At 39.2% G+C, this 17477-nt stretch overlaps 1 protein-coding gene across 1 annotated transcript in view; it reads right to left on the bottom strand.

The window, feature by feature from the left end:
- Positions 1-17477, bottom strand: part of Ptpn22 (protein tyrosine phosphatase non-receptor type 22) — a 54823-nt gene that overhangs the window by 868 nt on the left and 36478 nt on the right. Inside the window, exons 15-18 of the mRNA XM_038311291.1 lie at positions 10096-10173; positions 9090-9205; positions 7584-7614; positions 1942-2019 (exon numbers count right to left, since the gene is read on the bottom strand). Coding sequence (XP_038167219.1) covers positions 1942-2019; positions 7584-7614; positions 9090-9205; positions 10096-10173 — 303 coding nt within the window. The remainder of the gene's footprint in view (positions 1-1941; positions 2020-7583; positions 7615-9089; positions 9206-10095; positions 10174-17477) is intronic.

The following is a 17477-nucleotide window of genomic DNA, read 5'->3' as shown; positions in this document are numbered from 1 at the left end:
GGCTCTAGAAACTACAGGGAAACTCTGTCTCGAAAAACCAAAAAATAAATAAATAAATAAATAAATAAATAAATAAATAAAAATAAAGGCTATTAGTAGGTGTTTTCAGAAAGAAATTCAGGCTGGTGACATTTATTTGTCTTTTCCTTTGATTGTGGTAGATTTTCAAAGCATCTTACACTTAGCAGTTTGGTGCCTTAAATTGAAAAATAGAAGGGTTTGAAACTTAAAAGTGAGAGCAGAAAATGAAACATTAAGATATTCATAATACTTAATGTCATCACCTTTCCTAGTAACTGTTTGCATATGTGACTAAGTTTAAGTCTAAAAACAAAACTAGAGTAGGCTAGATATGGTGGCAACTGCCTGTAATCCAAACACACAGGAGGATCACAAGTTCAAGGCCAGCCTGAAATACATAGTAAGACACACACACACACACACACACACACACACACACTGTATGCCAGAGTTGAAAGAAACCTAAAAGATGTTTATTAACTAGTGATTTTACATGTTGGAAGAGGTGTACAGAGCCTATTTCATATACATGTTACTCCACTGAAGATAAAAGAGAAGGAAAAATATTCAGGTTAAATAGTTCACACATCAAAACCATCTCCTTAGCACAAGCACCTTAACTGTAGCCCAGTATACTGGAAAGGGGTGAGGACATGAAACGTGACTGCTTAGAACAACTAAAATTTCAGATGCCTATATTTGACCTGATTTGCTATCCAATTCTTAACACTTCAGAACAGATTTACACTGCTGTTTTCTCTATATGAGTCAATTCAGGAAAAGTAAACATGAATCACATGCTTTTTTAATTTCAACTTAGGGGAAAGGCTGAGATAGAAATGTGAGCCCAGCCTGGTCCTGAAGTCATGATCCTCTTGCCTCAACTGCAATTACAGGTGTGCATCATCAGAGCAACTGAAATATTTTAAAATAACATGAACTTACAACTTATACTGCCATTATTAAAGGGAAAATGAAATATAAGTGTTGCTTTCAAGTACACAAACTATTGAAATCTAGGCATGTTTGAGAAGAAGCAACATGGACGCAGGTAAGGTTTTATGCCAGAGCCACAGCAATGTAAAATCAGATGGTCCATACATCACTCAAGGGATTCAGGGAAAAGGAGAAAGCAGAAAACTTTTGTAATCAATGCAAAGTTGCATTTTTTTCATAGTTCATACAATGTTCCATATGAATCTTTTAAACTAATTTTATACAAATCTTCACTTTTAAATTGTAACAACTGAAATATTGAGTTAAAGAAGTGCAGACCTGGGCTGGAGAGATGGCTCAGAGGTTAAGAGCACTGGCTGCTCTTCCAGGGGTCCTGAGTTCAATTCCCAGGAACCACATGGTGGCTCACAACCATCTATGAGATCTGGTGCCCTCTTCTGGTGGGCAGGCATACATGCAGACAGAACATTGTATACATAATAAATAAAAAAAAAAGAAAGAAATGCAGACCAGATTTTATAGTTTTAACTATAGAGCATAACTATAGAGTAATAGGGCATTTCTAGAAAGTATTTTCTCAAATTAGACAAGGACTATAATGACAGAGATTGCTCCCTCATTTTCTGCTTCTTCCTTTGAAATAAAATTGTATTTGGGTAATTGTATATCTACCTAGCAGTATTACATTTTCTGATCTTCCTACAATCTTTAGCTTAATGTATTTTATGTGTATTGGTGTTTTGCCTCCATGTATGTCTGTGCACCATATGTTTGCAGTGCCTTCAGAGACCAACAGCGAGCATCACCAGCTCCTCTGGAATGGGAGTTAAAGACAGTTGTGAACCACCTTAGAATTGAACCTGGGTCCTCTGAAAGAGTATCCAGTACTCTTAATTCACTGAGCCATCTCTCCAACACCAATTTATATACATTTTAAACTATGCTATAAAATAATACACATACCAAAATTCAGAAAGGAGCTGGAATTTTTTGGCTGAACACATTCTGCTGGCTTGCTTGGAGGGGAAGAATTACAAACACCTGTAATCAGAAGAAAATTATGTTGGGTAATGAATGACAACAGATTTAGATTACCATTTATTTGCTTGCATGATTTTTGAAATTAAACATTTCCTCCCAAGCAATACTCCAAAATAAATATATCAGTATCATATTAAACATGTTCTAAATGGTTGAAATTATATTTTTATATTATAATTAAGATACGGAGGGGGAAGCTCTCAGTCTGTATGCCTGAACTCACATTATGTAACCCAGGCTAGCCTTGAACTTGTGGTGGTACTCCTGCCTCAGTGTCCCAACTACAGAGATTTCAGGTCAGAATAGCCATGCCAAGCAAGATTTACTTTATTTGCAAACAGATTATATAAAAAGACACAAAATGTAAGAAAATGTGTCAAAGGAGTGGTGGTGTGGAATGTTACTCTAAGTATGTAAAAGGGGTGCTGCATCTGATTTGCTTAATTATGTACAGATGTGTTGCTGTTTCACCTTGCCAGCCTAAGGCACCTGATTGGTCTAATAAAAAACTGAATGAACAATAGCCAGGCAGTAGAGGGATAGGCAAGACTGGTGGGCAGAGAGAATAAGAGAAGAAATCTAGGCTCAAGGAATGAGAGAGAAGAGAGAATGGGGTAGAAAAAGAGGAAGACAATTGGGGCCAGAATCCAGGCAGCAGCTAGCCAGACAAGGAGGAAACAGGAAAGTAAGATATATAGAATGAAAGAAAGGTTAAAAGCCCTGAGGCAAAACATAAAGAAAAATGGATTAAAACAAGAGCTAAGCCGGCCGGTGGTGGCGCACGCCTTTAATCCCAGCACTCGGGAGGCAGAGGCAGGCGGATCTCTGTGAGTTCGAGGCCAGCCTGGTCTACAAGAGCTAGTTCCAGGACAGGCTCCAAAGCCACAGAGAAACCCTGTCTCAAAAAAACAAAACAAAACAAAACAAAAAAAAATAAGAGCTAAGATAAGACCAAGCATTCATAACTAATGACAAGTCTCTGTGTCATGATTTGGGATCTGGTTGGTGGCCTATAGCAGGAATTCTAATTCTGACTCTGGGTATTTATTAAGAACTAATAGAATTCGTGCTATAGTGACCCAAAAGAAAATTCACATTCAGCTTTGGAATTTATCTTTGTCCTCTGATCAGTTCATAGTATGCTTTCCCCATCTCACACTAATTCATCTGTGGTAAGCTGAGGTTCTCTTACATTGTCCTCTACTCCTAAATGCCTTTCTTGCTTTCCAGCAAATTTTTTCGCATAGATGATTCTAATTTCAGGCCATGGCCTCCCAAAGTCATTGTTATGTTGCTTGGTTTGCTGTTGTATTTAATATGTGTAGGCCTAAAAAGGTGTGTGTGTTCCTAACACCCTAATATAAATATGTACCAGTTTCTACCAAGTTTTAAAAGGAATTCTGTAAAACTGGATCTACATTTTATATGTGCCTTGTCTTATAGGAATAAAGATTTCTCAGGCTTTTGGAAACTTTCTCCGAAACAACTTATAAGTAAGGAGAAATTACTACATACTCTTTTGCTTATTCTTAACATTTCAAAATGCAATGTGAGAACTGCATGTATGTGTTTACACATAAATATGTAATATTAGGCTTCTAGAAACATCTAGAACATGTCCTTTCTGTGAGGATACTTGAGTAGTAATCACTAGAATACACGGTAGATTTCAGTCGTTTACAATTAAGTGCATACTTACTTAATACTGTGTGTCAAGACCTGGGCTGGGAACTGAGGAGAGCCAGGAGCACATTAGATGAAGATGGGGGGGAAAGAATGATAATAATCTCTACATGTGAACTGAGACAATATATTTGTCCCAAAGAAGATTACTCTTTCTTTTCTCTTTCCTCTTTTTTTCTTCTTCTTAACAAAGGCAGCAAAGATTCAGCAAATGTATATTAGAGGGAACTATTATTTTACCTGTGGCTTGTCTCAAGTTATTTTAATGCTGCCTGCTCAATGTGTATTCTCCAGATAAAACAGCTTAACTTTCCCTTTTACATCCTCCCCAATTTTCAGTTTCCACTCATCAAGTGGACCTATTTCTACTTACAGAAGAATGAAATGACTAATAACTTGGGCTGACTTTCATTGTTGGTACATTGGCATGGTCTTATCTCATTACTGAGTAATCAGTGACTGTATATAACTATGTGGCTAAATATAAGACACTTTATCCCGCCTAATTGGGATGTTAAATATACTGGTAAGAGTTGATTCAGGCAGAGGAAAATGAACCAGTCCAACATCAGACCAACTTTCACTAGTCATCAGACTGTTGCTTAAGCAACCAGGAAGAAACTAATTTTTTCCATCAGAAGCCTGAAACTGCGTGGTAAAAAAAAAAAAAAAAAAAATCTGCCAATGAATAAGCTTATAAATGAAACAAAGCTGGGGTAGAGGGGTGGCTCATTTGGTTAAGTGCTTGATGAGTTAGCATGAGGCATTGTGTTCAGATATCCAACACCCAGGCAAAAAGCAAGACATGGCAGTCATGTGCCTATAATCTCAGTGTGTGGAAAGTAAAGACAGCAGGATCCGTGGGGCTTGCTGACCAGCTAATATAGTCAATTGGTAAACTCTAAATTCAGTGAAAGATCCTACTTCCAAAGTAAGGTAGATACATGGTTGAAGACAATGCCTGACATCAACCTCAGACCACACATGTGCGTAGATATGTGTACACAGGCAAACACAAAAAAATACATATACAAGAATGACACAAAGCAATATGGAATGAGAGGTTAACTACTTCATGAATAACTTGAATTCTTAGTTACAAGACAGTTAGTTTCACTTATGCTCCAGTTAGCCTGAACCAGACATTCTATGAGTTGCAACTGTAGTATTTTGGAGCAATTACAATGTCTCACCAGGGCTCATCTGGAAAAGGAGTTTGCCTTGTAAGTCTGAGGACCCGAGCTTGTTCCCCGGAACTCATGTAAAGGTAGAAGAGAAAATCAACTCTACAAAGTTGTCCTCTGAACAAGTTGAGGCATGTACCCTCACCCCATGATGCGTGCATGTGTGTGTGCATGCTCACGAGCACGTGCGCACATACACAAAGTAACAAAACTTACTTGAGATTTTTACTGTTCAAAGTGGGCATCACTGGACATCACGGTTGACAAGTTCCATTTTTGTCACCTCTAATCCACTCTCCATCCAGCAACCAGGATAAAAACAGACTGCATAGCATCTCTGTCTAGACCCTCTTATGGTGTCTCATTGCACTAAACTCTCCTTAGCAAGACCAGTAAGAATGTAACTACTTCTCTCCCGTCTTTCCAGTCTCACCGTACTGTTGGAGAATATTCGGTTAAGATGTGTTACATTTGTTTATGCTGTGGAACATTTGTTTAATGATGCAAAGATGTATTCCTTTGTGTTACATTTGTTTAACCCCGTGAAGCTGTGTTACTTTGCCTGTCTAAAACATTTGATTGCTCTAATAAAGGGCTGAATAGCCAGCCAATAGGCAGGAGAGAGAATAGGCAGGACTGGAAGGCAGAGAGAATAAATAGAAGGAGAAAAAGAGAAAGGGGAGCAAAAAGAAGAAGAAGAGGAGGATTTCAGGGGCCAGTTACTCCGCTACACAGAAAGCCAGAGAGTAAGAAGAAAGGTGTATAGAAAGATGAAAGCCCAGAGACAAAAGATAGACAGGATAATTTAAGAAAAGCTGGCAAGAAACAAGCCAAGCTAAGGCTGGGCATTCATAAGAAAGAATAAGACTCCATATGATTGATTTGGGAGCTGGGTGTCAGGTCCCCCAAAGAACAGAGTAGTAAAATGACCAACTAACCTTCCTTTTTTCTTTTTTTTTTCTTTTCTTTTTTTTTTTTTTTTTTGAGACAGGGTTTCTCTGCAGCATTTTTAGAGCCTGGCCTGGAACTAGCTCTTGTAGACCAGGCTGGCCTCGAACTCACAGAGATCCGCCTGCCTCTGCCTCCCGAGTGCTGGGATTAAAGGCGTGCGCCACCACCGCCCGGCAAACCTTCCTTTTTTCATTCATCATTACTCTTGTTTCCTTTAATGGTATCCATCATGTTACTATGTATGTGCTTGGGAGCTCACTTGCTTAATTTTTGAATCCCTCACTAGACTTAAGTTGTACACAATCCTAAGAGCCAGCCAGTATTATCTTGTTGACCACCATACACCAGGTGCCTTCCACAATGTCTGGCCTATAGGCCTGTAACAGGCATTCAAAAAAAATTCATAGAAATAAAGAAAAAAGCAGCCAGAAATTCTAGCTTAAAGTAACAGATAAAAAATGTTATTTTCATTAAAAACTTAACCTCAGACCAATGAGAGATCCAGATTGGGAAAGAACATAGGGAATTCTTCAGTCATGAGTATCTGGAAGGGGTAGAGGACAGGTATCCAAGTCTAAGCTAATGCAGGTCTGAACTCCAGGGTCAATTTGAGGACTTGATACAGTTCTTAGCAGCCAAAGAATATAGATTCAAAGTAGCTGGAAAATAAAAACACAGGCTAGCCTATATTTAGAGGATGCCGTGAGAGTTTTTACATAAAAAAGAAGGCTTAGTCTCCCACCATATCCCAAAGATCTGCCAACATAAATCTACCTGAAGTTACTGTTTCTTTGCTCTCCCCAACTGTTATATCTAGAGAAAGAAAAGTGAGTGTTTCCTAAATGAGCTGATCCAATAAACTCTGGCTGACTTTACAAGTCAGTCCCTCCTTTGTCTTTGTCTACATCACTTCCCTGGTTACTGTAACTTCCTTTTGAAATGTGTTAAAGTCATTCTTGACTAATTCTAGGGGGAAGTCATATTTCCCAACCAGACGTTAGCTATAGTGTTTAAAAGATGATCTCAGAGGTCAAGTATGATGGTAATGATGGCAGACGATTGGGGTTATAAACTTTATGGCTGAAGCACTCGTCTTCCTGAGGCTTGTTTTCCAAGTTTCCTTGGTGTTCCTTGTCCCTCCCCATTGTATCAGAATATAATATCAACGATTTAGTCCTTCCTGACTAACCGAGTGGATCAAATTTCTAAGAGTCATATCAACATGTTTTATAGACCTTGTAATTGTAAATAAGGTGTCGTCTAAGAGAATTCCAAGAGTTTAAAGAGCTCGTGGGTTTTTATTTTCTTTACAATACAGCAAAATAGTAAGCAACAGACTTTTGCTGCTGGTAATCCATGTAAAAATGGAACTGCCTGAATGCTTTGTTTGTTTCAGTAAACCAACACATAGTGTTTCACAATATGCTTTGCTGTTACTGTGTTCAAAGAAAATGAATCTCAGGTTAGACTGCTAGGAGTTTTAAATAACATTTATATCTAAGCATCTTGGTATGGGTAAGAAAATTCCAAACATTGTAGTAATTATAATTCTGTCTGTAAACAGAAACCCCTTACTGACATTAGCCTGCTAGAGCCCAGCGAAGTCAAGGCTTGGGTGATCGCTCTGACCCACAGTTCTGTTTGGGAATGATATTGTTAACTTCTTTCATAGGATGATTGTATCAAAAATTGTGTAATTTCAGAAGTTTTGGATACATTTGAAAAAATAAGAACAAATCAACTTACTTTTTTTCATATTTTTGAAAATCTTTAAACTCTATAAAAAGTGAAGAAAGAGGGAAAGTTAATGTTTTCTTATAAAGTTCAAAGTGCTTCAGTCAACTAAAAATACAGACTTAACAGAACTAGTTTCCTGAGATAATAGCCACGAAAATGCAATTATTTTTTTCCATCTTACATCTTAATTCAGTACAAAATTACCCCTTGGTTCTATCTTGCCATTTTACCATATGTATCATAGTAATATCTAGAAACAATGCCAGGGTCATGATGACAGGCCTTCTCTTCCTTTACTGGGAGTATTCCAGAGCGGACAACAGCCTCTGAGGATTGCTTTGCCTTTCAGTCATGTACTTTTTGCCCATTTTTACTTTATACTTGTGGATTTCTGGCAATTCATCATACATTAGACAAATAGCCCTGACTACGGTGCCAGTTACAGGCATTTTTCTCTCCAATTTGGTCTTTAGCTTTGATTTTTAAGTAACTTTCCTTCACTATTGCAGACATTTTTGTTTCATCTAGTGGAAAGTGTATATCTTTTTCCTTAAGGCCTCTGGAGTGTTAGAGTTTCAAAGGCCAGTCATACTCCAGAGTTACAAAATTATCTTACCAAAAAGTTCTCTTGTAACTTAGGAGTTTAAAAATAGTTATTATTGAGTCCTTTGGAGAGGCTATTTTTCATTTCATTTTTAGATTTTTTTTAAAAAACTAGATTGATTTATTATTTTATGTGTGTAGAGATTTGCCTACATGTATGTCTATGCACCATGTATATGCCTGGCATCAGATCCTCTGGAAGTGGAGTTAGAGACAGTTAAGATCCTCCATGTGGGTGTTGGGAATTGAACTCAAGTCCTCTGGAGGAGCAGTCAGTGCTCTTAATCTCTGAGTATCTCTCCAGTCCTGCTTAGTAGGTTTATGTATAGTATACATTTTAACATTTAAATCTTTTAGCTATCTAGACTTTATCCTAGTGTTGATATGAATTGTAGATCCTAATTTTTTTCTACATTATTACTTATTTAGACCAACAATTTTTTTGAGACGGTGTATCATGTATCCCAGCCTTGAACTTCTGGTCCTCCTGTCTCTACCTCCCAAATATTGGGATTTGAGTATTACAGTTATGCACCACCCTGGGCCAAACTCCAAGTTTCAGGCATGCCTTAGGCAAGCAGTCTACTAGCTGAGCTATACTCTCAACCACTAACAATTATGAAACTATCCATCCTTATCCCTTAATTTGAGACACACCATAATGTACTAAACCCTGACACACATGTGGACCCATTCCTGAACTTTCTCTGTAGATAATACATTTATTTTAATATTCTAATATGTCACTGTAATATCTCTCATTCGTTGCATAGATTTGATTTCTATTAATTTTGACTGAGATAAAAACTCAGTTTAATAAAGGCACTTAATATAATTTGCAGTCTTGATGCTGTGGAGGGGAAACCTGTAGTAAGGGAAACTCTGGGTTGTTTTCTAAATCTCTAGTCTTACTTTGCTCCTTGTGAAGCCTTTTCCAGGGGTCTTCGATGTTTGTGTAGAAGATGTTGAGTTCTCCGTGGTTTCAGGATAGCTAGTAGAGTAAGTTTCTATGGGTTGGACCTGCAAACCTTAAAAAAAAAAAAAAAAAAAAAAAAAGGAAAGAGGAAAGAAAGAAAAATGTTTTGTTGTTTATTTTCTAAAGCCTATGACTTAAATATGGGTGTATATTCAGGCTTGGCCTATATGTTTTGCCTTCTTAGGTATCATTTTCATTATATATTGTAGGCTTTAAAATTTATTCTTTTATTTTCTCATTCTTTTTTTTTTTTTTTTTTTTTTTTTTTTTGGTTTTTCGAGACAGGGTTTCTCTGTGGCTTTGGAGCTGTCCTGGAACTAGTTCTGTAGACCAGGCTAGTCTCAAACTCACAGAGATCCGCCTGCCTCTGCCTCTCAAGTGCTGGGATTAAAGGTGTGCGCCACCATCGCCTGGCCCTCATTCTTTTTTCTTTTTTAAATTTATTTATTGTGTACACCATGTTCTGCCTACATGTATGCCCGCAGGCCAGAAGAGGGCTCCAGATCTCATTACAGATGGTTGTGAGCCACCATGTGGTTGCTGGGAATTGAACTCAGGACCTTTAGACAAGTAGGCGGTACTCTTAACCACTGAGCCATCTCTCCAGCCCTATTTTCTCATTCTTTGTACCTTTCCATGTAGGACTTATTGTATTTAACTTTGTTGTTTGGCTCCTTTTCGGCAGGGTCTAAAAACTCACAGAGATCTGCCTCTGTCTCCTAGCCCATCACCATACCCAGTCTTGTCTGTTTTTAGGAGACAGGGTCTCAAACAGCTTAGGCTGTCCTTAAACAATATGGCTAAGGATGACCTTGAACTCCTGATGCTCTTGTCTTTGCCTCTCAAGGACTGAGATTATAGGCATGCACCATCACACTTATCTTATTTTAAACCTTTCAACATTCCAATTTATAAGCTTTTTGGAAAGTAATGCCAACTTACAGTCTTCATCAGCAAGAAAGAAGGACTCCAGAGTTCTTTCTGGGAGTGGAGGTGGAGGAGAATCATCCTGATGTAGATCTGTAATAAGAAAAGTATATAGCAAAGCAAAGAAATCCACCAATTAAAAGTCAGGTCAGAACATGTTTTGTGTCCGTGTAATTTTTGCTCTCAGTCCATTTTAGTGTGCAACCACTGTCTTAGTTACTTTTTCTGTCGCCATGACAACACACCTGGCAAGAGCAACTTAAGGAAAGGGGTTGTTTATGTTGACTCACAGGCCCACAGGGGGCGGGGCTCAAGCTCAGCTGGTCACACTGCACACATGGTCAGAAGGTAGGGAGTGCCGAGTGCTGGTTCCACTCAGCTGGAGGTCTTGTTATTCAGTCCATGACCCAATCCCGGGGAATGATGCTAACCGCTCCTGGGGTGGATTGTCTCTCCTCAATCTAATCAAGACAGCTCCTCACAAGTGTGTCTAAAGCCTAGCCAAATCAGGTGTGCCTGGAGGCCTGCCACCAAAAAGGGTGTGACCATAGGATTGCAGGTATGCGCCCCCGTGTCCAGCTGCCACAAAGATTTACAACATTTACTGCCCTCCAGGGTCTCCATCTCCTGGGATGGACATAGCAACAATGGAATGAACTGTCACACCATGTAAAAGGAATTATCTGAACGATGACCAGAGCCTCAAAAGTGTAGTCCTGCTTTGTTGACCAAGGAGCCCCTGATGCATCAAACACAAACTCACAGATGTATTCTTCCAAAGAAACTGGGAACTGATTTTAACAAGGTTCTGATCTAGTTTATTTTACAGGAAGGTTTAGAGGATAAAGGAACATGTTAAATTAGACATGGGGATACAATCACTGGTCATGAAGGACCAGTAATCCATTGTCTTCAGCAAATGAACACTGCTAGAAATTGCAAAAAAAAGAACCGTTATAGATATTAAAAGAAACAAAAATGCAATATGTAGATTTTGTTTGACTCTAGATTCAAGTAAGCTGACTATAAGCTGACTATAAAAGGCCTTATTTTTAGACAGTTTTACTATGTGGTCCTAGTTGTCCTGGAGTGCATTATGTAGACCAGGCTGTCCTGTAACTCACAGAGAGATCCTCTCAAGTGCTGGGGTCAAAGGCATGTGTCACCACTAAAATGTCCGGCTGAAAAGCCATTTCTGAGATAGCTGGAGAAAAACGATGCAATCTGGAAATCAGATACTATCAGGACAACTTATTAATATAAATGTGTTACATGCTAGAAGTTTGAAATTTTTCTTAATTTTAAATGAGTAATTTTCCCATGATGTAAACACCTAAAATACAAAATGTTCTGGTGACATAAATTTCTTATCATATAGCACGTAAGCGTTGTTATACAGTATGTTAGTACATTCTGAAAATGAAAGCATTAGAGTTTCGCCTGTCGTTAGCCACAGGTGTGTGTGCATGGACATGCTTGTGTGTATGTGCATGTGTGTCATAGTGCACACGTAATAAAAGACAGTTTTTCTGAAGTTGCCTTCCCACCTGGTTTCAGACAAGGTCTCTCTGTTTTCACTGAGCTTGGCACGCCAGGCTTACCTGCCTTCGAGCTCCCAGGTGACTTCCCATCTCTACCTCTCATCTCCTTATAGGTGTGCTGGGATTGTAAATGTGGTATTGCCACATCTGGGTTTTTAAGTTTTAACCTTTATGCGGGGCACAAACATACTACAGTGTGCGTGGAGAGGATAACTTGTGGAAGTTAGTTCTCTACTTCTACTGCGTACGTCCAACTCAGGTTGTCATGCTTGGTGGTAAGAGCCCTTACCACCACCATCTCCACAGACACATCCATCTTTTTTATGTGGGTTACAGGGATTGAAGTCTGGTCATCAAGTTTGCAAGGCAAGCACTTTTATCTTCTGAGCAATCTCGACAGCCCTGGACATAGTATTTTGAAGCTGTAAAATTCACCTATGATGTGAGTATTGTCGTTTATTTCTTATATGCTGTAGAGTACCGATTTCCCATACCTAACCCAATAACTATTTGATAAACACTTCAAGGCAGTTCATGATCTTTCCGTTTGCTGTTAGGGAATATTCTGAGAAGTAAATCGTTAGCAATATCTTGGTGGATGTTTTCCTGAAATATCATTTCATCTTAAGTGCTCCCAGGGAAAGAATCTACAATGTTGTTATTGCCTGTATTAGGTTTGTGTTCCTCTGCCTAGCTTAGGGTATCTGGTAGAGTACACATAAGATTCCTCATCTTTAACAGTGTATTCATAGTATTGCAAATCATCATCATTGTCTAATTCCAGAACAGTTTTCATCACCACGAAAGGAAGCTCTACACCATTACTATCTCCCTCCTCTCCTTTGCCCCCCAGCCCCGGAAACTACCAATTTGCTTGCTTGCTTGCTTGCTTGCTTGCTTGCTTGCTTGCTTGCTTTTAACAGAGAAAGGGTTTATTTTGGCTCATAATTTCAGGGTCCAGTCCATCATGATAAATCGTAACAACAAAAGCTTGAGACAATTAGGGAGTAAATTGCTGGCACAGCTTTGCTGACTTAAAAAAATGAAGTTCTCACTGCCCTCTGGCTCTAGTAGGTTCTATGCCATGTGTAAGAGGGGAGAATCTCTGCAGCCTCAGTGTTCCTAGAGTTCTCTAGTCCAGACAGAGTAGGAGGACCGGCCTTGTGATGCTCTGCGAGAGGGAGGCTTGGTCCTAAGGTGTTTAGTGAGCCAGCTTGCAGCCACGGCCCACCACCTCATTGTCTTCATGGATTTTTATATTCTGCATATTTCTTCTGACTAGCTTCAAAACCTTACTGCACTTTATCTAAATTTATCTTCTGTATTTCAAAGCTGAACCTCTGTTGCAATGAGAATAACCTAGTCACCAGCTGGGGGAGTAGCTCAGTGGTAGAACACTTACCTAACATGTATGAAGCCCTGAATTTGATCTCAGCACTGTAAAACAAATAACCTACTCATGATTTCTTTGCATGTTATGTTTCTTTGAGTCGTATTAGGCTTGTCATTACTTCCATAATTCAATTTTCTCTCTAAATTCTCGAAGATCTTTCTTCTGCTGAGTAAAGGCTTTCCTAACCACTCCAGTAATACCATCCTTTCCCCCATAATCCTGTTGATTCAAATTAGTGTCACATAGATAATCAATCAATGATTCGACACAGGTTTTAATTTTTTCCACCTAACTTCAGTACAAGCATTAAGTAGGACTTTTAAGCTGGACATAGTAGTGTATTCTAGCACTTGGGAGGCTGAAGCAGGAGGACAAAGTTTAAGGCCAGCCTGAGCTTCTGCATGGCCAAACTTGTCTCAAAAAAAAAAGTAGTGATTTTTCCTACAAATTCTGCTTATCCTAACACTTGGAAGATATTTAATGAGGTCTATTTGGTGACATTGTGCTAAAAGCTTTAAATGCATTATCTCAGTACACACACACACACACCAACTCCATTTTACAAATGAGAAAATCAACAATTTAAAGAATATGTATTTTTAAAAATATTTTATGGATATGAGCGCTTTGCCTGTGTTTGAATGAATGGGTGACCATCCATATGTTCATATATTTATATCCTTAGTACCCAGTTGAAGAACTGTTTAGGATGGATTAGGAGGTATGACCTTATTGAGGGGGGTGTGGCTTTGTTGGAGGTGGTGGGTCATTAGGGTTGGACTTCAAGGTTTTAAAAGCCCAGGCCAGGCCAGGCCCAGTGAGACTCTCCCCTCCATCTCCTTCCCTCTTTCCCTCCCCTCCACCCCCTGCCTACTGATCAGGATGTAGCTCTCATCTCTAGTACATAGGTGACACCATGTTCCCACCATGCTTTCTCCATCATAACATACTAACCCTCCGAAACTATAAACAGCCCCCCAATTAAATACTTTCTTGTGTAAGAGTTGCTTGGTCATGGTGCCTCTTCACAGAAATAAAAGAGTGACTAAGACAGCCTGCATGTATGTATGTGTAACACACGTGTGCCTGGTACCTGCAAAGATCAGAAGAGGGAACCAAATCCCCTGAAGCTAGAGTCATGGATGATGATGAGCCATCATGTGGGTGCTGAGAACCAAACCTGGGTTCTCCAGAGGAGTAGCCAGTGCCTTTACTTACTAAGCCATCAATCTCTCCAGCCCCAAACACATGTATTTTTGTTGTTTTATTGAGGCAGGGTCTTAATCTATAACCAATTGCAGCTTGAACTTTTGGCTGTTCTGCTGCAGCTTCCCAGGTGTGAGCCTCCATATCTGTCTCAGAAAGTATTTTGTTAGTTTTTGGTTTTGTTTGTTTGTTTGTTTTTGTTTTGTTTATTGATTGTTTTGTTTGTTTTTGAGACTAATATTCACTATATAGGCCAGGTTAGATTTGAACTCACGGAGATCTGCCTGACCTCACCTCCAAAGTGCTGGGGTTAAAAGCGTGTACCACTATACCTGGTCCTCAGAAAGTATATTCTTTAATTAAGGTTATATGTTTTGGTACTTTTTAGTAGATATAGACTGCTTCAAAATCTCATGCTTTTTAATATCCACATATAGTACCTATATATGTATATTTTAGTAATATGATAATACGCATAAATATGATAATGACAACTGGAGTCTGTGCTAATGTTTGTGAAGTACCTATGCATTCCCAGTAGATGTTACCCAGTTTTTTAGTCTATAATGTCAGCAAAACTCAGGGGAAAAATGAGTAATAACAAGTTTTTTTAAAGTAGATACAGTTAAGAGCACTGATTGCTCTTCCAGAGGATGTAGGTTCAATTCCCAACACCCACACGGCATCTTACAACCTTTTGTAATTCAAGATCCAGGGCCTCTGGCATTCACTTCTGGCTTCCTTCAGTGCTGAAACATGTGGTGCCCAGACATAAATGCAGGCAAAACACCCACATGCAAAATAAAATTTTTAAAATGTATTAAGTAGTAAGAAATAATTGTTTGGAATCATTATGTTAACAGCAGTATAATCTATGAACTGGAAACGTTATTCATTTTTAATTAAATTTATTTTTAAAGGTTTGTTTATCTGTTTCTTTTGTATGCATTCTCTGTCTGCATACATGCTTGCATGCCAGAAGACGGCATCAAACCCATCAGAGATGGTTGTGAGAAGCCATTTGTCATGAGGTTGCTGGGAGTTGAACTCAGGAGCTCTAAAAGAGCAACTAGTGCTCGTAACTGGTAAGCCACCTCTCCAGCCCATGTTTTCCCAACCAGGCTTTCTCTGTGTAATACTGTCAGCTGTCCTGGAACCAGCTTTGTAGACTGGGCTAGCTTCAAACTTACAGATCCTCCTGCTTCTACCTCCCAAGTGTTGGGATTAAGGACATGCATCACCATGCCTGGATTACTAATTTCTTTTAAGATAAATTATATAAAACATCAAAATTGTATAGTAATGAGATTCCATATGATATTTCAATACATGTATGCCTTGTATAATATTAAATCAAGTTAAACAGGTCTACTCAAATATTCTTTATCTATCATGAAAAATTGGAAGTTTTCTTTTTTCCCCTAAGCTTTAGAAATGAACGGTGTGTAACTTTCAGTAGTCTCTAAGCTATGCAACAACCTACTAGATCTCCTTGCTCCTACTGGTAACTTAGAGCCACTCACCCATCTCTCTCCTCTGACTCTCTCTTCCCACTGGCAACTACCACTGTGCTCTCAACTCGTGTGAGATCAACCTTTCTGTATTCCACACATGAGATCATGAAACACTTGCCTTTCTGTGCCTTTCTATTTCATTTAACATAGTGATCTCCAGTCCTATCCATACTGTCATAAATGACAGAATTTCGTCCTTTTTCTTGCTGAATGGTATGTACGTACCTGATTTTCTTAACCATGAGTAAGTAGATGGCACATAGACTGTATTTCTTAATCGTTGTGGATAGTTCTTTTGTGAACAGGTAAGAGCAAGTGTCTATTTGTCCATATGTTTTTTTGTATATATGTGCAGTAGTGAGATTTCTGGATCATATGGTAATTTTTTTTAAACAAAAGCCTCCATACTGGCTTTCTTTTCTTTCCCTCTTTTCTTCCCTCTATCTCTTCTTTTACTCCTTTCTATCCCTCTGATTTTCTGGGATAAAGTTACAGTACATACCAGGCTGGCCTCAAACTCATAGTCCTCTCCACCTCTTGACTATCAAGTTAATTTAGAATCAACACAGAAACACACTTCTTGTCTGAGGAAGTTTCTTGAATGTGTTAGTTATGGTGGAAAGACTATTTCATGGGCAGGGATTCCAGACTGAATACAAAAGAGAAAGTGAACTGAGCCCCAGCACTCATCTCTCTATGCCTCTTGGTTGTGGCTGCACCGTGAGCTTCTTCACGCACCTGTTACCATGCCTAGACAGAAGGCATCATAGTCTGCAGCATTGCGATAGTCTCTACTCCGTCATGATAGTCACACCATCATGGCAGACTGCGCCATCATGGCAGACTGTGCCATCATGATAGTCTATGCCGTCATGACAGTCTACGCCGTCATGATAGTCTACGCCGTCATGATAGTCTATGCCCTCATGATAGTCACACCATCATGGCAGACTGTGCCATCATGATAGTCTACACCGTCATGATAGTCACACCATCATGGCAGACTGCACTAGCAAGCTGTGAGCCAAATAAACCTTTTCTCTACTAAGCTGCTTTGTCAGGTATTTTCTTCACGGCAATGAGAAAAATGATGTAGAACTCTGGTACTGAGAAATGGCCCCTGATGTGATAAACCTGGCCATGGTGTTTGCTCTGCTGGATTTCGGTCGTCTTTTATCCTATCTTTCCCTGTTATATCCCATTCCTCCATTTTAGACTGAGATTATTTACTCTTTCCCATGGCATATTAGAAAGTATGTATTATAAAAAAAAAAAGAATTTATTAGGGCCTGAGAGTAAGAAAAGTCTCTGAACTTAGACTTTTAAACGGTTTAGGGCTATTAAAGACCATTGGAACTTTTGGGAAGGGGCAGTAAGGGCTTGATCAAAAGGCCCTGTCTATGGGGACTTTTGAAGTTGGACTTGGTGTATTTTGCCTTATGAGGTGGTCATGAGCCTATGGGGCCAAGGAGTGGAAGGGTGTGACTTAAAAGTGATGTTGAAGTACAAGGTGACATGGCAGTAGAACTGTAATGGTTAACCTTGATGTCAGCTTGATGGTATTTAGAGTCCCCATGGAAACAAAGCTCTGAGCATGCCATTTAGAGGATACATTTAGTTAACTGAGGAGGAAATGCCCTAAGTGTGGGTAGGCACCAATCCATGGGCTGGGGGTCCAGAATGAATAAAAAGGCAAACGCTAGTGGAGCACCAGCATTCACCTTTCTCTGCAGATGCAATGTA

The sequence above is a fragment of the Arvicola amphibius genome, chromosome 14, assembly GCF_903992535.2.
Source record: "Arvicola amphibius chromosome 14, mArvAmp1.2, whole genome shotgun sequence".
Lineage (NCBI taxonomy): Eukaryota > Metazoa > Chordata > Mammalia > Rodentia > Cricetidae > Arvicola > Arvicola amphibius.
This window is presented reverse-complemented; position numbering and strand designations above follow the sequence as displayed.